The 24,225-nt window shown below is 56.1% G+C and overlaps 1 protein-coding gene across 2 annotated transcripts; it reads right to left on the bottom strand.

The window, feature by feature from the left end:
• LDLRAP1 (low density lipoprotein receptor adaptor protein 1) lies at positions 1-24,225 on the bottom strand. 2 transcript variants are annotated; one of them, XM_059690758.1, is made up of 9 exons: positions 24,021-24,224; positions 14,755-14,897; positions 13,831-13,943; positions 11,566-11,680; positions 6,138-6,210; positions 5,745-5,831; positions 5,078-5,208; positions 3,655-3,689; positions 1-1,975 (listed from the first exon to the last, which is right to left on the bottom strand). In XM_059690758.1, exons 1-9 carry the CDS (start codon positions 24,106-24,108, stop codon positions 1,831-1,833), a joined length of 930 nt encoding a protein of 309 aa, XP_059546741.1. In that variant the 5' UTR covers positions 24,109-24,224; the 3' UTR covers positions 1-1,830. The 2 variants fall into 2 exon arrangements, with proteins under 2 accessions (XP_059546741.1, XP_059546742.1); XM_059690759.1 differs by lacking the exon at positions 5,745-5,831 and having other exon boundaries at positions 24,021-24,225.

Genomic DNA, 24,225 nt, shown 5'->3' on the forward strand with positions numbered 1-24,225 from the left:
TTTGTATTTCAAAAAGAGAACATTTATTACTTATCCTTTTCCTCATTAGAAATTCATTGACAGCAACATAAAGAAAAGCACAATAAGACTTATCTGTGCACACACAGGGAGCACAACCACCGCTGGAGGCCAGAGACCACGATGGAGGCCACACCCCACTCACAGCCCGGCCTTTCTCAGGCCTCCTGGATGGACCCTGGTGCCCAGGACGGCGTGTCAGGCCCAACCTCACTGCCTCGTGGCAAATGCAGGGGCCGATACCAAGGTCCGGGAAGGGCAGCGGGGGTATAGGAGCTGGGCGGGGAAAGGCTGTTCTATCCTGATAAAGACCCTGCAAATCCCACCCCACCCCTCACCCAGGCACTTTGGTCTTTGTATTTTGGTTTAAGCACTTAGATAAGGAGATTCTAAGAAATGGTGTGTTTTTCCTGGGCTGGTGAAACCTGCTCCAACTACCAGCAGTGTCTGACTTGAGGTTAGCAAAGCCGGGCCCGGGAGGCACCTCGGGACGGAGAAGGTGCTGACAGCTTGGCTGGGTGTCAGGATGCGGGGAGCCCGGGGGGGGGGGGGGCGGATGAAGAGGGAGGAGGAGGGAACACCCTGAAAATAGCCGGCTGCTGGTGCGTCCCGACCCGGGGTCAGAGTGTCCAGGTGCTTAGAGTTTGGTTTTGTTTAACAGTCCGAATGAACAGTCTTCAAACAATTCCATTTTCACGGAAATCAATAGCAACGAGGCAGCAAGCAAGGAGGCTCCTGCCAGTTCCGTGTGGAAAGGCACCAGATGGTTTGTTACGAAACACATTTTGGTCAGAAAATAGCTGGGTTTTTTGGTTTCTGGGGGGACAACAAAGCTAGAAAAAAGAACGTGTGAACTGTGGGAGGCACAGGTGAGAAGGCAGCTTTGGCATCAGGCCTGGGCTCTACTCTAGACTCTACCCCTTCCATGCTGGTGGCCTTGGTTTTCTCTCTATAAAAGGGCAACAAAATATTCTTCGTCAAATCCAGGAAGTATGGGGGAGGGGCTCAGGGACACTCACACAGACACACAGACGAAAGGGAAGAGAGCACAGCTCATCAGTCCCGGGGAGAGGGGTGGGGTGGGGGCGCCGACGGAGGGCAGTCACGCGGTCAGACTCTGGGAGTCCGTGGGCAGCGCACTGACGGACGTCCTGGGGACTTTGGGTCCCTGCTCGTGGAAGGGCAGCGAGAAAGCTCTCTGCACGGCAGCGCCATCGGGCACCCTGGGCGCCACACCTGCTGCGTGTGCTTTAAAGTGCCAGCTGTGTCGTCTTTGGTCAGGGGCTGCCCCTCTGTCTCCGAGGACCCCCGGGCCTGCTGGAGCCCCTGCAGCAGATGAGCTGGAGGGACAGTCTCTGCCGAGGCTGCGGTGCCCTCCTGTGCTCAGAAGGCAGAAACGAGTGCTCTGCTGCCCTCAGTGAGGGGCAGGGCCGCCGCTGCCGCCGGGGAAATCTGGGTCCTCAGAGAAAAGGGACGAGAAATGCTTTGGTCGCCGTCCGGACACCCACAGCCCAGCAGAGCTTGCTCAAGAGAAGGCAGGAAGCTGGTTGTAACACCGTGTTCGTGCCTGACACAAACCCAGCTTCCGAGCTGAACCAGAAGTCACTGAATAAATACTCAAGCCCCTTTCAGTTCTTAGAGAGTGGGGTTAGACAACACGTCTCCTTCCCTTCGCTTGACTGGCTGCAGCTTTGATCTGCAGGCTGACAGAGCTGCCCACCGGAAAAGGGGGGCTGGGGGGCCGGGGGGCCTGGGGCTGCCCCACCCCAACTGCAGGTGGCTGTGGTCACACGCCCCACCAGCCCTGGGCGCTCAGAAGCTGAAGAGGTCCTCCTGCTCAGGGCTGCCGCTGTCAGGCTTGTCCCAGTCGACCGGCGAGAGGCACTGGGCGTAATGGATGTCCTGTGCTGTCAGTCCAGTGTCCAGGACCTGAGGGTTCGTCCGAGACTGGGCGAGCCTGGAAGGCAGAGCTGTGTGAGCCGAGGTGCAGGCAAGGGGCTGGCGGGGGCCTGAGGAGCCAGTCCAGCCCGGCCAGCACCAGGGTCAGAAGTGAGAGGGCACGAGTGGGAAAAGGCCAGGACACAGGGGCCAAAGGAGAAAGGCCCAGATGTCAGGAAAGGGGGAGTCTCTGAGGGTCAAATGACTCAGGAAACTGTGGGGCAGGCAGTGGCATTCTCACCACAGAGAGAGGCCGGGGCACACACACCATCCACGCTCCCTCAGGAAATGCCCAAGAAAGGGAAAGGGCCGCACTGGTAAGGGCAGAGAGAGGCACACGGGGGAGGCGGAGGGTGCCACCCTGAGACTATTGGCTATAACTATGTTCAACACAGTGATGTTCAAAAAGGAATTCAGAAAGAAGACAAGAAGGGGAGAGTTAAGTAAATTACAGCCATGTCCTCAAGAATGCGAGGCAGCTGATGAAATGTGTGCCCGAGGCATTTTAGACACCTGGAGAGATGCTCCTGATATGTCAGTGGCAAGTGAAAATCAGGGTCCCAAATGCAAATATGTCGAGCTGATCAATGCAAAAAAAAAAAAAAAAAATGTATATGTATAGGATTAAGCCCAAAAGTCTGAGCTGTGGGATGATGGGATGGTATCATTTCCAATTTAATGCTTTGCTGATTTTTGAAGTTTTTAATAAAAGGAACATGATTCTTGGGTAATCTGGAAAAAGCAAATGGAAGGTTTTCTTCAAACGATGGGGAGGTAGTCAGCCAGTGAAGCAGGGAAGACAGTAAAAGAAGGAGCCACACAGACCACTCCCCACCACCAGGGCCAGGGGCTTCCACCAGGCTCTGGCAGGAAGGACCTGGGGAGGAGGGAGAGGGATGTAGGGGGCTGCTCCCAGGGAGAAAGGGAGGCCTAACTGGAAGCCCTGAGCTGCCCAGGCCTCCCCTCGGCCTTCTCAGGGGCCTTTCCCCAAGCTACAGGTAGCCATGGCTACGGGATGGCCCTGGGAAGATGGGGAACTGCCACCCCACAGGTTAGACGAAAACAACTCCGTGCTGTGCGCGACATTCCTCCTCTGTGTAATGCTCCACGGGCTTAAGTGAGCAATACCTGCTCCCTGCCCTTCTCCATAAATGGAAAGCCTCTGGAGGGAACAGAGGCTGCAAAAAAAGCCAGTTTTTGGCCCGGCCGTGGTGGCTCAGTGGTTGAGCATCAACCTATGAACCAGGAGGTCACAGTTCAATTCTTGGTGGGGGCACATGCTTGGGTTGCAGGCCCGATCCCCAGAGTGGGGTGTGCAGGAGGCAGCTGGTCAATGACTCTCTCCCATCACTGATGTTTCTCTCTCTCTCTCCCTTTCCACTCCTCTCTGAAATCAAAAGCCAATCTTTGACGGTGACACCAGGAGCAGGAAGAGGAAATCAGCCTCAGCTGTAGCTACAGCAGTGGACTTAGTTCAGCTCAGACTATGGTAAAGCAGCCACTAGGAATTGTTTTTTACTTAACAGCAAGAGCTTTCTAGCAGACATGGCCAACCCCAGGTAGTGAGCTCCCCACCCCTGGAAGTATTCAAGTTGAGATTTTTGTTCTGGAGATGGTCAGAGTTGGCCAAGGGCCCCAGAGACCTGCCCACAAATGCCAGGCCTCCTTCCCCAGCATAAGGAGCCCAGTTAATGTTACCTTGAAAATGCTTCATCCAGGTCGTCATCCAGCTCCTTGGGGAAAACAAAGTGGGAGATATGAACCCGAGGTGGGGGACTTGTCCCAGCCCTGGGTGAGCTACGGGGACTCGAGACATGAGCATAGGAGTCTGGGGGCGCCTGGAGGAACAGGCTTAGGCAGGCCTCCCGCCTGGCTCCCGCCACCAGCATCTCAGCACAGGGACCCACACCTGGGATGTGAACAGGAGAAAGGGCCCCTGGGCACCTGGACACCTGGGTGGGTTCGATTCCCAGCTCTGTCGTTACCCGAGTGACCCCTTAGGCAAGTGGCTACTCCTCTTTGACACTCAGCTTTTCCTTCCATCAAAAGGGAGGGTTAGGCCGAAGGCTGCTAAGACTTTCGAATTCTGAGAGGAAGAGGGCGGGAAGGGTTTCCTTGCTTTCATCCACTTCCAAAAGCCCAGCCCAAATTCCAAGCTCAAGGGATAAGTGCCGAGGCGGGAAAACAATGGGCGAGGGCCCTCTCCCGGCCCCCCCCTCCCCCCGCAGTCTCCCAGAGCGTGGGCAGGTGCCAAGGGTGGCTGCAGACAGCAGGGGGGCGGGCTCAGAGTGCCTGCCTGGCGCACCTGGGTGGCCCCGGGCAGGCAGAGGGATTTGACGGTCTTTCATGTCTGTCAGGTGCCAGAGTTTCTTAAACTAAAGAGATATGACAAGTAATGTGTGATTCTGCAATGGAGCCTGGACCGGAAAAGGACATTGTGGGGACCACGGATTATGTAACAGTGTCGTGCCGACGTTAATGGTTCTGATAACTGTAATGTGGTCACGTAAGATGCTAAGGTTTGGGGAATCTGGATGAAGGGTGAACAGGAATTCTTTGTACTGTTTTTGTAACATTTTATAATTCTAAAATTATTTCCAAGTAAAAGACTTTTTAAATTTTAATTTAAAAAATGAGGTTCCTCTGGTAGATTCTGCAGGCAAGTCATCCTCCTCCCTGAAGAGATGAAAAAGCTGAGACACACAGAGGTCAGGGGCCTGCCCCAGTTCGCAGAGCGTGTCAGGGGCCAGCTGCTGGCTGCCCACGTCCCAGACTCCTCATTCAGACGGTGGGGGGGGCGGGTCAGGAGCGAACTCTGCCGCCCTGAGAACAAGGGAGCCTTTGGCTCGTCCTGCAGTCGGGATGCTTAGGCCAAGAGGCCAGGCGCTGTGAGGGGACAGCTGTGCTGGGAGCCAAGCCTGCTGGGGACCTAGCCCTGGGTTCAAAGGGGACATTGTTCATCGCCTACCCTGGGCCTGGGTGCTGCTGGGCTGGGGGTGGCCCTCCCAGATGCCTGTAAGTCATGGGTGCCAGGCCCTGGACCGCCCGGGGGGCCTCCCCCAGGGATAAGCCTGTGGCTCACCGGATCCCCGCGGGGTCAGCAGGCCACACGAACACTCACCCAGACAACACTGCTGTTACTCAAGGCTGGAGGCCTCGGGGCCTCGTCGACGTTAGTGGTATTAGCGCTGACTGTGGACAGCGGGGCCTTGGCCATCTCTTCCAAGTCCAGCAGGTTCCCCGTGGCGACCACTATGAAGGGTCCGGTCAGATGCGTCAGTGCGAGAGGAGCCTCCTGTCTCCCCGCCTCATCTCCTCGTCCCTCCTGGAGCCTCCTGGTTTGTCCTGGCCCCGACTCTCCTTGGCCAGCGCCTTTCCCAGGCCTATCACCCAGAACACCCAGAGCCCCACCTTGGCACCTCCCAAAGCAGCTGGACAGCTGCCCCCGACGTGAGATCCTCTCCGAGACTAATGGTTTATAGTCACAACAGGAGCTGAGTTCAGTAAGCGATCCCAGACAGCATGTAAAGTACACACAGAGGTATACATATGTGCATATTTTTGCACAGGGACACATCTGGGAGAACATGCACCATAATGAGTAACTTTCCCCCTTTATCCCCATTTTCTAGTTTATTTATAACGACCATGTATCATGTATTTAACAACAAAACCAAAATAAAAAACCGAGCGTTTGCTCCAACCCAGGAGGGAGCAGGGCCTCTGGGTGAAGGGCAGACCCCGAGACCTGCAGCTGATTCCAGCCCCTCCCCCTGCCCAAGACTCACAGTTCTTCAACGAGGGGGTGCTGCTGCCGCGGCCCCCGCCCAGGCCGTCCCCGCCCTCTTGGCTGGCTTTCTCCCTCTTCTCCTTCTCTGTGGGATCAAGGCGCAGTGCTTTAGTGCCTCCGGCCCCAGCACTCCATCCCCAGCAACTGCTGGGCAGGGAGTGGGCTGTGGCCAACCTCAGGGGGCAGGTCTCCCCCCAGCAGGAGGAAAGGAACTACAGGTCTCAGTTCACCCCACAAGGCACCTGTCTAAAGTCGCCAACTAGGGAGGTGATGAAGCTGGGAGTCTGTCCAGGCCTCCACCACCCCCTCCCCAGCCCACAGGGCCCTGCCGGCCTCTTCAGTGCTCCCTCCTCACCCCCGCCCACACACAATGTCTGTGAACAAGGCTCACCTTCCTTGGACACCTGCCAAAACTCAAAGGCAACTTTGAAGGCCTGGGCTACTGTGAGGGTGACAGCCTGAGCCTGAAAAACAGGAAGTGAGTTCAGGGGAGGGGGTGCAGTATTAGGGGGGTAATAGCAAGTCTGAACTGGAGGCTGGGGGTTCCTGGGCAGGCCCACCTGGCTCCATCCCAAGGCTCTGGAATGCCTGATGAATAGAGGCAGAGCCCCGGCCTCTCCCAGGTCACAAAGCAGCCGGGTTAGAAAGAGGCCACGCCCTCCCCAGGCAGCTGGCCCCCTCTTCAGCACCTGTAGCTCAGCCACGGCTCCCACCCTCATTCCAGCCCGTACCTTGGCAATGGCTGTTCACCTCCACTTTTCCCCTTCCCTTTGGGCTTTCCTAAATTCAATTCATTGTGAGGCTTGCTTCTGAGAAGCCCTCCCTGATTACTCAAGGACTTCACACAGTTACTTAACCCTTGGAATTAAGAAACAGAAAAGCCAGAGTTGGAAAGCGTCCGACCACTGTCTGAATGAGCCACGGGGGCAGAGGTCGGGCTGGTTAGTACTGCACAGAGTCAGAGGGCTTATAACTGAACCCCAGAAAGGCAGTGGACAGCTTACACATTTCCTGACAGAAGCAAGTTGTCAGTGAGCACCGTGGCAAGGGATGAAAACCATTCAGTGCCATCACCCTCCTGTAAGGCGGGGCCACACCTTGGCCCTTCACCCTTGGGGAACTCCCACCCACTCTTCCAACCCAACTCAAACATCACCCCTCTCTCTTGTCACCAGCTCACATGCCTGTGTCACCCCACCTGGTGCTCCCCAAAGGCAAGAATCACCCCTGGTTCCCGGAGCCCCCCAGAGGGGCAACGTGCTGGCTGAACTGCATTTTCCCCAGAGGCAGGCATCCTGAGGCCTCACGCTCCAGCCAGGGCCTCCTGCCCCATCCCACATCCCACTCAACCCCTTGTTCTCTCTGATTCTAGACCAGGGCTCATCAGCTCAGCCTGTGGGAGTGCAGGCCCAGAGCTCGCAGCTATGGCTGGAGGCGACAGCTAGCTTCCTTCCGAAAGCCGCGCCCAGGGAAGAAAGCACCAGACCCTTTCAAGTGTACAAGCTCCGGCTTAACCAGCCTCTGCCCCACTCCCTTCCTCTCGCCAGACAACTCAATTTAATTGAGAAATGAATCCATGGCTACTGCCTTTATAAAACTTTTTTTTTTTTAATTTAAAATCCCTAAACAAGCTGACTGATCCATGCCAATTAAACTTCACGAAGTATAAAATCTCATTTGAATGTCTCCATCATTTACATTTTTGATGGAAGTACGGGGACTTTATGGCAAAACTTAAATATGGTAATTAAGTATGAAACTCTTCACAGCTGTTTACAATTTAAGCTGTCACAACTGAATCAAACTGAATAGACTCAGTTACCATTGAGAATTGCTCATGAACTAAAAATATGGACTAATTACAAGCCCGAGTCAGTCACTATACACCCAAGCAAGGCTGGTCATCCGATGTGGCAGGGGGATGGAACACCATGATTTTTGCCTTCAGGAAACCTGGGGGCACAAGCCTGTCTTTGCATTAATCTGCTTATTCATTTGCATACACTCCTGCCCTTTCTCCCTAAAGTCCTGAGCTACAAGGTAAGCCAAATATAATCCAAGACTGGGAGGTGGACAGGTGGCTGCAAGCCCAGGCTGGGCAGGACCGGGAGGGGTTGGGCTGGCTGCAGGAATTTGGGCAGCACCAGAAGAAAGGACTGCTCCAGCCTGCCCTCAGGTAAGGGGGTGAGGAGAGGGGGGAAGGGGCGGGAGTCTTCCTGGATTCCACAGGACAAAAGCCTACCTATCCCTCTGAGTGGGTCTGGCCTGTGGGCCTGCCTGATTGCCCTGACCAGGTTCTACCTCGCACATTTTTCCCGTGTCTCTATCTTATTCCCTATCTTATTCCCGGTAACCAGGCTGTTAGTTCCTCAAAGGGGCCAGGTCTAGCTTAGGGCTGCAGAGCTGGGCCAGGACCAGGGATCCCAGCCTCGAGCCCAGTACTCAGACCAAGGCAGCCCCAGAAGCTTAAACCTTCGCACAAAAGGATCACCTGAGAAATGCCAATGGCCATGTGAGGGAGAACAGCTCTGTCCCACCCTGCCCGGAGCAGGATTAAGGGTATCGCTTTGCTCACGGCCAGTACACCTGCACGGAAACCCTGGGCTCCCTGAGCTCCCGCCAAGGCCAGCAGAGCCCGGAGGCTGAAGTGCTCGCTGAGACGTCCCAGTCGGGAAGATGGAAACGTTTCTTTGTAGAGAAACTTATCCTAGCGGCCACTGGGGAAGGGAGGCCTGGTCCTGCCTGAGTTGAGCTGAACGGGTGGGCAACCCAGAAAAGAACCCCTTGCCCCCCAACTCCGGGTGGGTCATAGGCACCTGGCTCATTCAGGCATCCAGGCGAGAAAGGGTGGGGATGCAGAGACTGTGGGCCCCGGGCCAAAAGGAGTGAGGACTACGTCAACATCCAAATTCAAGGCTCCCCTGCAGGAGGAAGGGACCTTGCCACCCTCCCAGGCTCCTCAACTGCCATCCACTCCACCGCGTTTTGCACCTCTGTGTCTTTGCACCTGCTAATTCCTGTGCTGGAGGGCGCTCACCCTCTCGCCATCCCATCCCCTTTCTCTTGGCCTGGCAAACTCCTACCTCAACCCTCAAAGCCCAATTCAAAACATCTCCTTCTCTGGGAAGTCTTGCTGACTTCCAGTGAGACTGACTAACCTCGACGCTAGAACCGAGACCCTGTGTCCCAGTTACTGAATCCGGCCCCTTCTCCCCCACCACCTTGTTCATATCCCCACGGCTGATTTCCCGGGTCCCCAGAGCCCGACACAGGGCTCAGCCCGGGCCAGACAGCAGCGAACATCTGCAGGGGTACCTGTCAGCAGGTGCGTTGCAAAACCTGAGGCACCCATTTCACCTGCTGCCGCCTCCTCAGAAACGTCCACTAAGCCCTGAGAATCTGGGGATTTCCATCGTGGCCAGGCACCAGGCCAGCTGGGGCTCAGCTGAGGCCTTGGGGACCACAAGAACACCATCCTTGCACCCCCTTGGGCTGGGCTAGCTCCTCCAGGGGCTTCCCCCAGGCTCCCTGTAGGGGGAGGCCAGGTGGGAGAGGGTAGAAAAGGAGGACAAGCCGTGACCCGTCATCCCGGACACAGGTGAAAACCTGCCAAGAAGAGTGGACGTCAGTGCCCATGTCCAACAGGCGCCCTTCCCCCTGCCCGACCGGGCTCTGCTGTCAGCATGAAGCCGTGGCCGGCTGTTCCCTCGGTAACTGGCTCTGGCCTGGGTCAGGCTGAGTCTGATCGGGGCGGCTACAGTCCTCTGGACCCGGCGCACCGGACCAGGCCTCCCTTCGCTGCTGGGCCAGCATCGGCTTTCTTTTATCCCCCAACCTCCCCTTCCCAGAGGAAGCCTCTGCATCTTGGGAACCCGCACCCCCCTTCCCCGCCCCTCCTCCCCCGCCCCCCGCCATGGCCATGGCCAACTGCCCGCCCAGCGCCTGCTCTGGTCACTGGGGAGGAAGAGACAGACAATGCGGACACAATGAGCCTGTATTTTAAGCCTTTGTGGCCTCGTAAGGGACAAAGCCAGGAGTCCGCTGTCCTGGGAGAAGCCACCGCAGGGGCTTCACGAGGCCCTGGGGAGTGGCCAGCGACACCGAGCCGGCAGCGAAGAATAAAGGCGCACCAAAGAGACGGGGCCTCTCAGGACAATCCCGACGCTGCCGATGGGCGGGCAGCCCAGAGAAGGGCAGGGTCTTATCCACGGCCACACAGGAAGGACATGGGCCAGGATCAGACCCTCGTCTGCCTCCTCCTGTCGTGCTCCTTCCGAGAGACCTGTGGGAGGCGGAACTGTCACCCCAAAGAGGTCCACATCCTAATCCCTGGAACCTGGGAACCTTACCTCGCATGGCAAAAGGGACTTTGCAGATGTGATTAAATTGAGGATTTTTGAGATGAGGGATTTCCTGGGTACCCGGTGGGCCCGATCACAAGCGGCCATATGAGAGGGAGGCAGGAGGGGCAGGTCAGAAATAGTCATGTGATGAGGGAAGCAGAGAGGGAGATTGGCAGGTGCCACACTGCTGACCCCAAGGCTGGAGAAGGGGGTCATGAACCAAGGAAGGCAGGAGGTCTCTGACACTATAAACGGCAAGAAAATGTATCTCCCCTGGGACCCTCAGAAGGAAAACAGCCCTGTCGACCCATTTCAGACTTCTGACCTCCAGAACCAGACAAGAATAAATTTGTGCTGCTTTAAACACTAAGTTTGTGGTAATTTCTTACAGCAACAATAGGATGGCTCATGGGTATAGCAGGAAGTCTGGGGGTCCATGTCAAGACTGTGATGTCCTCGATGTGTCCTTGAGGATGGGGAGGGGATACCCCATAGGGCATCTCCCCTGAGTTCCAGAGAGCCGGCTCTCCCACTCCGCCAGTCTCCCTGACTCCCAGGAACACAAGGCCTGGGCACTGGGGCTCTGGCTCCATATGCAGGCTGACAGAGGCCAATACTAAACCAATAAATGTGTGGAACCTCTTTCCAGGGCAAACGGTCAGGCTTCGGGGGCCTTGGAAATGAAGGGGCTTCCAACACCAAAGGCTGACTCACTCCTGGTTGCCTGCCCCAAAGCTCAAGACAAATGCCCAGAGACCTCGGAGATTCTCACTGATCCCAGTGAGGTGTGGCGGGGGGGGGCGGGGGGGGGGGTTGGAAATGGGGCCCGGAGTCCCTGCTCCCTACAGTCATGCAGGGAGGGGGAAACCATGGGTTTAAACCCTCACTCTGTCTGGCTAGTTGTGTCATCTTCAGCAAGCCAGCTGACCGATGAGTCTGTTTTCTCATTAAAAATAAAAATAAAAACAATGAAGACAGTAACTGCTCCCACCTCACAGCACTGTTGTATTAAATGAGAAGACCCTTTAAAGCCTGCCACTGGAACAAGCACGTGGTGCATACCAAAAAAGGCCAGGCCCTCCCCGCTCTGGCCACAGGAAGCTGGTCCTCCTAGGCTCTCACTTTTCCCTTTCACTCTGGGCCCCTCTGATCACCAATCTCCAAGGACGAATCCCTACAAGGCCCTGCACCTCCAGACCAGACTATTACCAGGAGACCCCCAAAAACCTCAAATCCAAATCACATTACAGAGAGGCAGGGCCAGGGCACTCCCTGGGAACACGGGCTCGTCACTGCTCACAGCCCACTCTGACAGGTGTCTTGGCGTCCTCAGCGCTCACCGTCCACTTGGGGTTCCCAGGATTTCCTAGTTTAAGTGATGTGTCACCTTGGCTTTGCCTTCCCACCAGACAGGGCCGCCAAGGACAGGTTGCCAAGGCGAGCAGAGCTGCCCAAGCCCCGGCTCTCCCCACTGACCATTTTCCGCTTGGTGCAGAGGAAGGCGTGACACTCGAGATTCTCGTTGTGCTGGCTCTGGGCGATGTAGGCAAACACTTTGCCGTGCATCTTGTCTGCCGTGCAGTAGGAGATCCTGAAAGGCGAGTGGGAAATGTCACCAGAGCCCTGCATGGGGGCCTGACAACATCCAGAACACCCACCCATATTGCAACGTCCCTGAGTTCCAGACAGCCTGCTCTCCCACTCCACCGGTGCGCGATTCTGGAGAGCCGGCCTCGGCCTCTGGGCCTGGCATCCTGGGCCATCCATGACGGAGGAAGGACTGGTGGAAAGACTGGAGAAAGGGCAGCTTCCCCCTCTACTGAGCCACACCCCAAAATTGTAATCACTGAGCCCTTACTGTACACCAGGCAGTGTTCAGATATCACCTCACTGAACTCAGAGCTGCCCTCTGAGAAGGGCTTTATTATTTTTCCCACTTTTCAGATGAGAACATTGAAGCTAGCAGTCTCAGACCACCAGCTAGTGGCAGAGCGGAGACCTGACCTCACCCGCTGATTCAGAGGCCGGAACCACGGCCATGCTACCTCTCAAGGGCTTGTGCTGACCAGGTGGAAGGGAAAGCGAACACTGCCCACCCGCTGGGGCCCTTTGGCTGGCCTCCTCCTCCCCTACCTGCCCCTCATGCCCCTGACCAGAGGCCAGAAGGGTTCCAGGACTGTCCCTCCCAGGGCGACCGAGACTGTCAGCAGACTCTCCTGGAGAAGGTGGAGTAGAAGGGCTGGGAGGAGGGTGAGGGTGTGGAGATGACCAGCCCAGGAGCCCCAGGATCCAGGAGCTCCCTCACCTTAGACCAGGGGTCCTCAAACTACGGCCCGCGGGCCACATGCGCCCCGCCGAAAACATTTATCCGGCCCGCCGGGTGTTTTTGCCGCCGCTGCCTGTCCTGCTTAGCAGCCGACTCGTCCCGGGCCCGCAGTGCGCACGTGTGGAATGTCTGAGGGACAGTGAACTGGCCCCTGTTTAAAAAGTTTGAGGACCTCTGCCTTAGACACTTGCCTCCCTCGTCTGACCCTCCATGCTGGGAACTGCAACCAGCACAGGAACTGCAGCTCAGAATGGAGACAGTTCAGCAGACGTCCTTCCCCAGTGTGGCCCCAGCCTCAATCAGGCATTGACATAGGGATCAGCACCGCTTAAGACGCCCAGATGGGCAGAGGGATGGGTACCAGGTCCCCAGCTACCCCTTCTCCATCCGGTGGTTCTAGCTCCCCCCTCCCCCCGGGTTTCCCCACACAGGCCTCTCCTTCCTTGCCCTCGTGGGAAACACTTATATTCGATCTCCTATTTCCTCCTCTCCATCCCTCCTAGACTGGAAGCTCCTTGAGGGCAAGGCCTGGGTCTGATGCCTCACCTGGTTAAAGGAGGCAGATAAAACCAGGAAGGTGAAAAATAGCAGCCAGGAACTCTAAAACCACCCCAACCCCAGTACTGGCCCATGCTCCAACCGCTAAGCCACCTGCTTAGACACAAAGCAATATGGCAGAGGGATGCCTGGCAGACCAGGGCCTGCTGGACAGAAGTCCGGCCTTGGTGTCCTGGTCCCAGCTTAGCCACTACCTCACCGAGGCCTTGGTCGACCTGAGGCCTCTCTGGACCTCAGATTCCCCATTTGTGATATGAATCTCTGCGGCCCCTTCCAGGTCTGAAATCCTACAACTGACCAGCTGAGAGAGGATGGGAGAGCCTGAGGCTCCCGGGGCTGGGCTCTGCCTCTCATGAACAAGGCATCCCACCCCCAACTGATACCATCTACATTCTGCCCTCAGACTCTGCCTTCAGATAGCACCCCAGCTAATTCAGTGGCTTCCCTGGACACCTGGCCAGATGTCCAGAGCAGAGCTGCTGCATTCACAGTGGAAGGAAAGGACCATGACTCTGCAGCTGTCTGCTCCAAGCCTGACTCAGCAGGATGCTTGGGAGAGGAGGGGGGCTGGGGAGGCAGTTCCCAGTCCTCTCAGGCCTCAGCTGCCTGCCGCAACTAGTGATCACAGCAGCAGCAGCTGCCATTTAACCAAGCGCCCAGTGTGAGCCAGGTGCTGTGCACTCAGTGCTTCATAACAGCCCCGTGAGGCAGGATCTGTTTCCACCCCAATTTACAGATGAGGAAACGGAGGCTCCAAGGTCACTCGGACAGGGCGTGGCATAGCCTGGCTGGCTTCCGGCAGGGCACTCTACCCACTGCCCCAATTGGCAAGTGAATGTGGGTGATGCTGAGCTTACCTGTAAATGGACACGTTCTCAATGAGCTGGCTGGTGATGCCGTCGGTCAGGATAATCCCCCGTGGGGACACCTTGAGAGTCACCTTCTGCAGCTTCTTCCCGCTGGCCTTGGCCTTGAGGCAGACATGGGTCAAAGGAGCCTGCCTGCCTCACCTGGGACCCACCCTCATGGCTACTTCTAGCTGCTCCAGCCCCCAGACTCCAGGCCCATGTGAGGCCTCAGCTGCGGTGACTGGAAGACCTGATTTAGAAGACATTTCCGCCAACACCTTCTTCTAATAAAAATAGGGACAATGGCTTCTCATTGAGCAGCCGCTGTCTGCCGAGCACTGGTCCTCGAGTCAGCAGTGCTTTTTCCCAGGAGGAGGAGGACCCAGAGAGGCTAAGGGACTTGCCCCAAAACACACAGCTAGGAGGACCTCACACTCTGAGCTCTGAGTGGGCTACCACAACCCAGTAGGATGACTTCTGGGGACTCTGCTCTACCTGCTGACCCCGCTAGGGCCTGAGCTGAGGGGTCTGAGACCAACAGGGGAGGTGGATTTATAGGGCCCTCGCTCACTCGGAGCAGGCGAGAGGGAAATCTGGTCTCTGGTGTGCTGACCTGCCCCTCAGGACACAGAGCAAGTGGTTGGGTGACAGCGACCTCCCCCATCCTTCCTAGCACTACGTCACCAACTGTTAGGCAGGGGACCTGAGCTCGGGGAGGGGAGGCTGGGAGAGGACATGGCCCCAACTGCTAGAGAGGGGGACACTGACCCTCACCCCACAGGCCCAATGGCTACCCTTTACCAGAGTCCCCGAGGCAGATGCGAGGGGACTCAAGGGCAGGGACAGGCCAGACACATCCAATTGGGGTAATAAGTGCGGGACAAGCTGCACCCCGGGAAGAAGCTGAACCTGGCTCCCCACACCGAGGCTCACCGTGGCCACGATCCTCTTGACGGCGGCCGCGGACATCTCCTCGCCCTTGGGCTGCTCCACCAGCGTCATGCCCAGGTACTTGAGGTTGAAGAGCATCCCCTCGAGCAGTGTCTCCCGGGTGTCTGTCCAGTTCTCAGGCAGCTCTGGCAGGAGGACAGGCGCTCAGACCTGCTGGGCAGGCACCACGGCAACAGCCCTCCCAGCCCCTTTCCCACAGACCCAGCAAGGGGCTGTGGGGTCCTGCCATCGACCATTATTTTTTTAATATATTTTTATTGATTTCAGAGAGGGAGGGAGAGGGAGAGACAGAAACATCAATGATGAGAATCACTGATGAGCTGCCCCTGCACACCCCAAATGCAACCCAGGCATGTGCCCTGACAGGGAATCGAATGGTGACCTCCTGGTTCATAGGCCGACGCTCAACCACTGAGTCACTCCAGCCGAACCATTATTTTTATAGTTAATAAAGGGCAAAATTAACATTTTCCAGTATGTACCAAGCACTGTGGTAGCAAGCTTTACATAAAATATTCTCATTAATCCTCACGAGAACCTAAAAGGTAGATCACTTTATCATACCCATTTACAAAGACACTGAGGCCCAGGGAGGCAAAATCACATAATTGAGTCCAAAGAGCCAGCAAGTGTAAGGGCCAAGATTCGAACCCATAATTTCAAGCCCAAAGCCCAAACTCAACTTCAATGCTAACACTTGCTTGCTGAGGGCAAACCATACCATTTTCTCAATGAATCTTTAATGCAACCCTGGAAGGTGGATATTATCCCCACTTCAGACACGAGGAAACTGAGGTTCAGAGAGCCAGTCATCGGACAAAGGCCCCATACACAGAGTTAAAGGGATGGAGTTCGAGTTCAAATCTGGGTGGTTTCCACAGCGCCAGCCTGCTCTGCTTTCTTCCATCTGCACGGCCATGGAGACCAGGAGGAAGGGGACCAGGAAAGACACAGCAGGCCAAGGAGAGTAAGGTGAGGGTGAGAGTAAGGGTTTGGGAAAGGGGGAGGTAACTGCTCAAATGACATCATGTGAAGGCCGCCTGAATCCGGCAGGCGGGGGTGAACCCCAGCTCTGTTTCCCACCACCTGCATGGTCTTGGAGAATTCTTCTCCTGAGATGAGTAATGCCCGGGCTGCAGCACTGACCCAGAGCAGGCACAAGGGAAGGGTCCTTTGAAAACCTGGACCCTCATGGTCGGAAAGGTTGGAAACAAGGGATGAGCCTAGCTCCCTGGGCAGGAAAAGGCCAGGAAGTAGAGTTGGAAAGAGGCCCCCACCTCGCCCCACCCACCCGAGAGAGGACTCCGCGCAGGCCCAGGGTCGGACCAGTTAACCATCCCCAGGGTTCCTCTGCAGGAGCTGAGGCCCAGAGGCACCAGATCACTTAGCTGGGGAGCAGGGAGGCCAGAAGAAGGCAGGCCTCCAGGGATCCTTCCAAGCCCATCACCAGGACAACGAACATCCATGCTCCTGCCAGTTGGGGCCCGCTGTCCATCCCTCATCACCCTCTGTCAGATGCTGTAACGTAGGAGGTAGGTATTATGGTTGTACCCCTTTTATAGATGAGGAAACTACTCTTCAGCCTCACACACAATCTTGGACAGAGCAGGGTTCAGACAGGAATCCGTTTCCAGGGTGCACCACAGAGATGGCCAAGGCCCGCTTCCTTAGACCATTTCCAGAAATCCATCCAAGCCGGGAGGGCAAAGTACGCACTGCCATGCCTGCCTCCGGTGTCCGTGGCAGACACTGCGAATCAACTGTAGCGCTCGGTTCCCTCTGATTTACAGGCTTTGGACTGTCCCTCAGCACAAGGCCCCAGGGAGGCAAAACCAACTGACCAGGGATGGTCTTGTTCATCCCATTATCCATCACGGCCCTATGGCAAACAACCCCCCCCCCCCCACCACCACCATTTCCATGTCTCCCACTCTCCCATTTCCTCCAGCTCAGCCCTTTCCTGGTCCGTGTCCAAAGCCACTTCCGCTCCCTCCATTCCAAAGGGCCAAAGCTTGCCAAGGTCACAGACAACCTCTTTGCTGTCAAAACATTCCCCAGCCCTCCTTGACCTCTGAAATGCTTGACATTTTTCTGCATTCCTCCTTCCCTGGCCTGACCCTTCCCCTGGCCCATGGCCTCCTGGAAGAGGGCCCTAGTAGACAGGTTGCCACTCGTCAGCCTCCGAGACCTTCTGCCCAAACCTCTCCCTTGACAGGTGATGAAACTGAAGCCCAGAGAAGAATGGGACTGGTGCCAAGTCATACAAGTAGAGGGACCCCCAGCTCCCAATCCACTACAGGCAATTCCTACAGTGACTGTTGGGGAGCTAAGGCTCCCGTCTTCTCTCCCACAGTCTCTCTCTCCACCCCCCGACCCCCCCCCACACACCCCCCCACACACCCCCAGACCCACACCCACGTTTTAACCATTCAGAGCTTCTTCCTCGTGGTGTGACACTTACGTTCCCACTCCTGTGCCTCTGCCCAAGTGGTCCCCTCTCCATTAATGCCCCTCCCCTCCCTTGCTCGAAACCCCTCACATCCAGCCTCCTCCAGGAAGCCTTCTTTGAGGCAGTATTGCCTAGTGGTTAAGAGCAAGGGCCTTAATCCTAGAATCCCAGTTCTGACACTGAGTAGACTTGAGCAAATTACCTTCCTTGAGCCTCAGTTTTCTTATCTCTAAAGTGAAAGGGCCGAAACCAGTTTGGCTCAGTGGGTAGAGCGTCGGTCTGCGGACTCAAGGGTCCCAGGTTTGATGCCGGTCAAGGGCATGTACCTTGGTTGCGGGCACATCCCCCAGTAGGGGGTGTGCAGGAGGCAGCTGATCGATGTTTCTCTCTCATCGATGTTTCTAACTCTCTATCCCTCTCCCTTCCTCTCTATAAAAAAATCAATAAAATATATTTAAAGTGAAAGAAACAACAGTCCCAGCTTTCAGGGCTGTTTTGACCGAGGCCTCCTCCCTCCTGTCACTGGATTGCTCCTGCCTCTCTTGAGTGTGGACTTCCTTTTCTCCCTCCCACGGTCACGCAGCTGCCTACCATGTGTCTTCCTGTTGAAGGACTTCCATCCTTGCCTGCCTCCCCCAGAAACTGGTATGGAGAAGGTGCATTCCTGCCCAGCGCTGCTGTTCTGCCTGTCCTACTTCTCCCTCGCCCACCTCCCACTCCCCCACCCTCCCAGGACAGCAGAGACCCTCCTTCCCACCCTCCAGTTCTGGGTACGACTCATTCCTTCGATGAGTGTACATTCTCTCATGCCCCACGCCCTCTTCAAGGAACCAGCCCGCAGGAGCTCTCCATCTACACAGAGGGGAGATTCACTGCCACGCTCACCCTGCTCACCATCCAGCCGCCTCACATGGGCGGGAGGAGCCTGGACTTCAAGAAGAGCTCCCAGAGGGCCCCAGACAAAACACAGGCCTGAGTCCACAGCCTTGTTCCGGTCGGGTTATTTTTGGCCCTGTGGTGGGTAATGACTAGGCTTTTTAACTTTGCCATTTTACAGATGACCTGCTCTCAGAGTGAGATGGGGACAGACCATATGCCCAGTCTACCTCGAGGCTGCAAACATGTGCTCTCTCCTCATTAAGGCCCCTGACCAGGGGGCAGAGCTGGGTAGGGTGCCCCTGTGCCCCTCCTGCTGAGCCAGGTGGCCTGACCTGGCTGGTCTGAGAAATATCAGAGGTGCAGCCAAACCCATGGCCTGGGGGAACCTCTGGCTGGAGGGGAGATGGCCTCAGAACCCTCAGGGTGACATCTCAGAAGGAGACTCGCGCTCTGCTGTGACCTGGAGTGCGGCTGCTTCTCGAGGCCATGGTCTCCTTAAAATGGGTTCAGTGCCTCAGGAGCACCATCAGAAAAAGTTCAGGATGTGGAGAGCGCTGGGCAAATTTCGGAAACTGTCCGTTTCAGTTGGTTAGAGTGTCACTCTGATACACCAAGGTTGTGGGTCCGATATCCGGTCAGGACACATAGAAGAATCAACCAGGGAATGCGTAAACAAGTGGAACAACAAATCGATGCTTTTCTCTCTCTCTCTCTCATCAGTGAATTTTTTTTAAGTTGTTATAATTTCAAGAGAAAATTTAAAAATGGTAACAGCAGCAGCAGCTATCATTTCCTAAGTACCTATTTACACTACTCGAGAAAAAGATACTGTCAAGGTTAAAACATGGGGTCTGCATATGGGCTGTGGGGTTCCCAGTCCCTCCACTCCCTGATCCTCAGATTCCTCACGTGATGGGATAATAACACTATCCACCGCATGGGGCTGTTGTGAGGATGAAAGGAGTTCACCCATGAGGTGGGCTTAGAACCATGCCTGGTACATACCAAGGGCCACTGAAGTGTGAGCTACTGTCATTTCCCAGGGTCAAGTGCAAAGAGCTTTAATGCATACAGTCATTTGTAGTATTTTATTAGGAGAGTCAAGGAGATACTAGGATTCCCGTTTCACAGGGAAAGCAGCTCAGGGGAGTCTGGCCATGGTTCATATCTGACAGTGCTGGGTCTTGAATCCCACAGCCGGGCTCTTCACCCACACCTGCAGCCCACCGCACCCTTTGCTATGCAAGGCAGGAGTCAGACTCAGGCTCACCCAGGAGGGGTGGGCATGCTGCCTTGCAGGACTGCCTGAAGGGACTGTCTGGTTCCCCCTCAGTGGGCGGTAGATGACCTGATCCATTCAAGCCACATACCCCTCTGGCGCCAGACCTGTGAGAAGCAGAATCCCAGCCTCCAGTTAAATGCTCCTTGTGCTTGCCGTTCCCTCTGGCTGGAATGCTGTTCCCAGACTCCTCTCTCCCTGTATTCATACATGTATTACAGTCACCTTCTCTGAGGGGCCTTCCCTGACTTCCTGCACTGACACTATCAGTGCCCTACCTTTATCGCCTTGGTAAAGGGTGCCATTTTCCACACACGCCACCTGACACACCACTCTCTGCCTGTGGCCCTCTTTGGCTGCTGGAGATGCAGACTGGTGCATTGGGGTGTTAGAGCTCCCATCCCCAGGAGCCCTGCACCCACCAGACAGCACAGCCCCTCAAACAGTAAAGGCAGAACACATTCTACCAGTACACCCCCTCCCAGAGCTCCCCACAGGATGGCGCTCCAGTCGCCCACCATGGTAAGGGGATTAGATCATTCAGTGTCCACTTTCTGAACTCCCTTCCCTTCTCCTAACAATAGTTCCTGGGACCTCTTCCCAAATAAATGGCTTGTACTTACAGCTTTTTTTAAATGTATTGATTTGAGAGAGAGGAAAGGAGAAAGAGCGAGAAAAAGTAACATCAATTTGTAGTTTTACTTACTTATGCATTCCTTGGTTGATTCTTGTATGTGCCCTGACCAGGGATCGAACCTGCAATCTTGGCTTATCAAAATGATGCTTAACCAACCGAGCTACCTGGCCAGGGCTTATACTCAAATCTTTGTCTCAGCATCTGCTTCTAGAAGAATCCAAATGAAAACACCACCCTATGTAAGGAAGCTGTCCCCATCATTTCTTCACCCCAACTTTCTCTTTCTTCATAGCATCACCAATACCCACAACATATTACTCATTTGCACCCTGGTCAACCTGCCTCCTCCACCAGCTGGTAAACACTATCTGAAGGGAGACCAACTCGTTCACCAGACTCCCCAACGCCTCTATCAGTGACTGACACATAGTGCTCAGTAAGTTTTATGGTCTGAGTGTTTATTTATATCTTTTATTGTAAATACTAGAGGCCTGGTGCACAAAATTTTGTGCACTTGGGGGGGGGGGGTCCCTCAGCCTGGCCTGTGCCCTCTCGCAGTCTGGGACCCCTCAGGGGATTGTCCACCTGCTCGCTTAGGCCCACTCCCTGGGGGATCAGGCCTAAGCTGGCAGTCAGACATCCCTCTGGCAGCCCGGGAGCCCTTGGGGGATGCCCACTTGCCAGCAGGGAGCAGGCCTAAGCTGCAGTCGAACATCCTTAGTGCTGCTGAGGAGGTGAGAGAGGCTCCCACCACCACTGCTGTGCTGGCAGCCGTCAGCCTGGCTTGTGGCTGAGCAGAGCTCCCCCTATGGGAGCGCACTGACCACCAGGGGGCAGCTCCTGTATTGAGCGTCTGTTCCCTAGTGGTCAGTGTGTGTTATAGTAACCAGCCATTCCCAGTTGTTCTGCTAGGGTCAATTTGCATATTACCCTTGTATTACATAGGATTAAAAAATAAGTACGACTAGACCCTCTGCCCCCTGCCTTCCACCATGAACTAGCTCTACTGAGCCTGTGCCTCCTATTCCTTAGCTGTTCTCACTGAGCTCTCTGATAGGCTGGCACAACCCACGAAGGAGCCCAAGGTCAGAGGGACCCTCCTGGAAGAAAGGGGACTGAGGGACCAGGGTGCGTCACCCTTCTGACAGCTGGAAGAAAGGAAAATCCCTGGCCAGGGACCGAAATAAAAATGTTATGGTTCCTGAAGAGATGGGGGGGAAAGCCACATGTGGGAGAGGGACAGTCTCCCCTTCGAAGTTAGGACTAACTGAGAGACGGGGGGCCGTGAGGTTCAGTGCAAAGAAGCTTGGGGTCCTGGCTTTGCAGTGTGATCGCAAGCAATCTTCCTCCTTTCTCTGAGCTTCAGTTTCTCCACAAATAAAGCAATGATCATGCTAATCCCAGCTGAGGACCTTGAGGGGTGAGGAGGTCACAGCTGATAGGTGTCAAGTGTACCCCTAATTCCACTGGTTTCAGTTTGGCCTCAAAACCACCCAGCCCTCAAGGTCTGAGACCAAGGTCTGGCTGGAACACTACCCCAAGCCAGGCTGTCCCCACATCCCACCCCAGACACACCCCACAGCTTCCCTCTCTATCTTGTGGCCACCATTGTCCTCAGGGCTGCAGCCCAACCTGGGATGGGCCTGCTCCTGCTCCTCCCAGGGCCAGAGTCCATGAGGCACAGTGTTGACATCTGGGCTGGGGATCTGGAGCACTGCCTCTCGGAAGCTGTGTCAGAGTCAGTGACTCCACTTCCCCGAGCCCCGGTTCCTTTATCTCTAAAATGAGTCTGATGAGAATCCTTGCTGTCACCTCACAGGAGCAAATGAAATAAACAAAAATACTGTGTAAAACATTAATGACAAAGCAGCCCGGCCGGTGTGGCTCAGTGGTTGGGTGTCAACCTATGAACCAGGAGGTCCTGGGTTCAATTCCCAGTCAGAGCACATGCGTGGGTTGCAGGCTCGATCCCCAGTAGGGGGCATGCAGGAGGCAGCCAATCAATGATTCTCTCTCATCATTGAGGTTTCTATCTCTCTCTCCCTTCCTCTCTGAAATAAAAACATATATTTTTAAAAATGACAAAAGCAGTAGTTACTATTTATCGAACTCTTTCTCTATGCCGGCAAAACACCATTTCATTTACTCTCTCCCCCCAAAAAATATGATGTAGATACTACTACTGTTATTTACAATTTACATGAGGAAATTGAGACTTTATAATGAGGGACAGGTAGGGATCCTTACAACAGCTCCATGGGGTGGATAGTCTGGGGTCCACAAAGCCCCAGAACAGCACTCTGGGCATACTGGGGTCAATAGGAGAGAGGGGCTCTCCTCTCCTTTCTTCTGCAAGTATAGACAGGCTCTGAGACTCCCCTACCCCAAAACTTGCTCCATCACAGTAACAGTCATGTGGAATGTACACATAACAGGTGAGTGAAGGCGAGTGGGGGAGAAAAAAACCACCAATTAGGTGCCAGAAAGAAGCATGATTATCAGTAACTTTCTCAACACCCCTGCCAGGTTAGAATTTTTATGCCCATTTTACAGACAAAGAAACTGAGGATCATAAAGGACAAGTGGCTTGTCCAAGATCAGAGCAGGCAGGAGAAACTCTTTTCTACCAACCAAGATTTCCAGTTCTCCAGATTCAGAGGGGTTGCTATGTTTCCTTCCCTTGCCCAGCTCTCCCAGCTCTCTCCCCCTCCCTCCCTCCCTCCCTTCCTCTCTCCCTCCTTCCCTTATCCCAAGAGAAAATAGCAGGGTTTCCCCACTAGGACAGTTCATTATTCTCAGAAGTCCTGGTCAAATCCCACAAATATTTAAAGGGGCTCTGTTGGGAGTCATAAGTGTGGGAGATGGCGCATGCCTGGCCCTAGGGTCTCTGCCCCCACCCCCACCCACCAGCCCAGGTTCCCAATGCCAGTCTCTGTTTAGGAGACCACAGCAGGCACAGCAGAGGAGGAGCAAGGCGGCCTCTCTAGGCCCAGACACGCTGGCACTCGGGGCTGCGGGAACTTCGACTGCCCTGGCTGAGCCCGGAACGCAAAGGGAAGGGGGGCGAGGGTAACTGTACTGTCAACGGTTTCCTCCCGCGGGAGAGGCCAGGGGGCTGGCAGTGTGTGGGAGTCCTGGCTTTGGCTCCATCCACCAGGAAGGCAAGCCACCCGGTTTGTCCTCGCGAAGAAGCAGGGACTTAGGTTGGGTTTCTCAGGCCTCAGGGGAAGGTGCCAGGTGACGGTTCCCTAGAGTAACTCGAGACGGGGAGAGGAGAGGCCGGATGAGGCCCCTCCCAGACGCCCTGGGGAGAGGGGGCGGCGAGTCTGTGAGTCGCCAGGGTGCTCGGGGACCCTGGAAGCCCGAGGGGGAAGGTGCGAGCGAAAACAGGTTTCAAAAGTAGCCAGGGCGCAGCCTCAACGCCTGGACTCGGCTAGAGGGGACGCAGGGGTCTTAAATGGCCGGGTGGGTGGTACCTCCTGAGACCCAACTTCAAAGAGGTGCCTGCGAAGCCAGGCTCGGACCCGGGGCGGTTGCTGGGCGCCTGGGAGTCAGAAGACGACCTCCTGGGTTGGACAGCTGGAGGGGGCGAGCTGGGCTCCCGCCGGCCGCTAACGCCGCGCCCGGGGCGCACGGGCCAGGGGGTGCGGGCGTGTCCCCCGCCGCGGCGCCCACTCTCCCCCCGCCCGTCACCCCCGGACCCCGAGGCTGCGCTCCCGCCTCCCCGGGCTGCCCAGGGCGGCGGGTGGAGAGCTGGCGGGGGTCGCGCAGGTCTCTGCTCCGGACCTGCAACCTGCCCCACTGCCGCTCCGGCCTCTTTCCCCAACTTCGGTGCCCCCTGCCCGGCGGCACCGAGCGGGCTCCGGAGGAGAGGCAAACCAGAGCCCAGCGGGTCCCTCACCCGCAGGACGCGGGTCAGGCCCCGCCTCTCGCACTGGGCGCCCGCGAGAGGCCGCTCCGCGGGCCTGACCCCCGCCCGCCCCGGCGGACGCGCACACACTCACTCCGGTGTCGGCCGCCGCCCCCCCAGCTCTGCTTGGCGAGGCTGGGGCTTCGGATGAGCGCCCTCCCGGCGGACTTGAGCGCGTCCATGGCCGCTCCGGCCGCCGCCGCCACCAAAACTCCGCCAGGGAAAACTTTCCGCCGGGGTCGGGCGGCGCGTGGGCTCCGCGCTCCTCCCCTCCCAGCGCCAGTCGGCACCTACGTCCG

Source organism: Myotis daubentonii, chromosome 3 (assembly GCF_963259705.1).
Source record: "Myotis daubentonii chromosome 3, mMyoDau2.1, whole genome shotgun sequence".
Lineage (NCBI taxonomy): Eukaryota > Metazoa > Chordata > Mammalia > Chiroptera > Vespertilionidae > Myotis > Myotis daubentonii.

Bases quoted from the DNA above. Each gene is read 5' to 3' on its own strand.
- LDLRAP1 (XM_059690758.1), bottom strand. From the start codon at position 24,108: ATGGACGCGCTCAAGTCCGCCGGGAGGGCGCTCATCCGAAGCCCCAGC. The intron at 14,898-24,020 runs GTGAGTGTGTGC...TCCTCCTGCCAG, and splicing joins GGGCGGCGGCCGACACCGGA to AGCTGCCTGAGAACTGGACA. The intron at 13,944-14,754 runs GTGAGCCTCGGT...GTCTGCCTCAAG, and splicing joins TCAAGAGGATCGTGGCCACG to GCCAAGGCCAGCGGGAAGAA.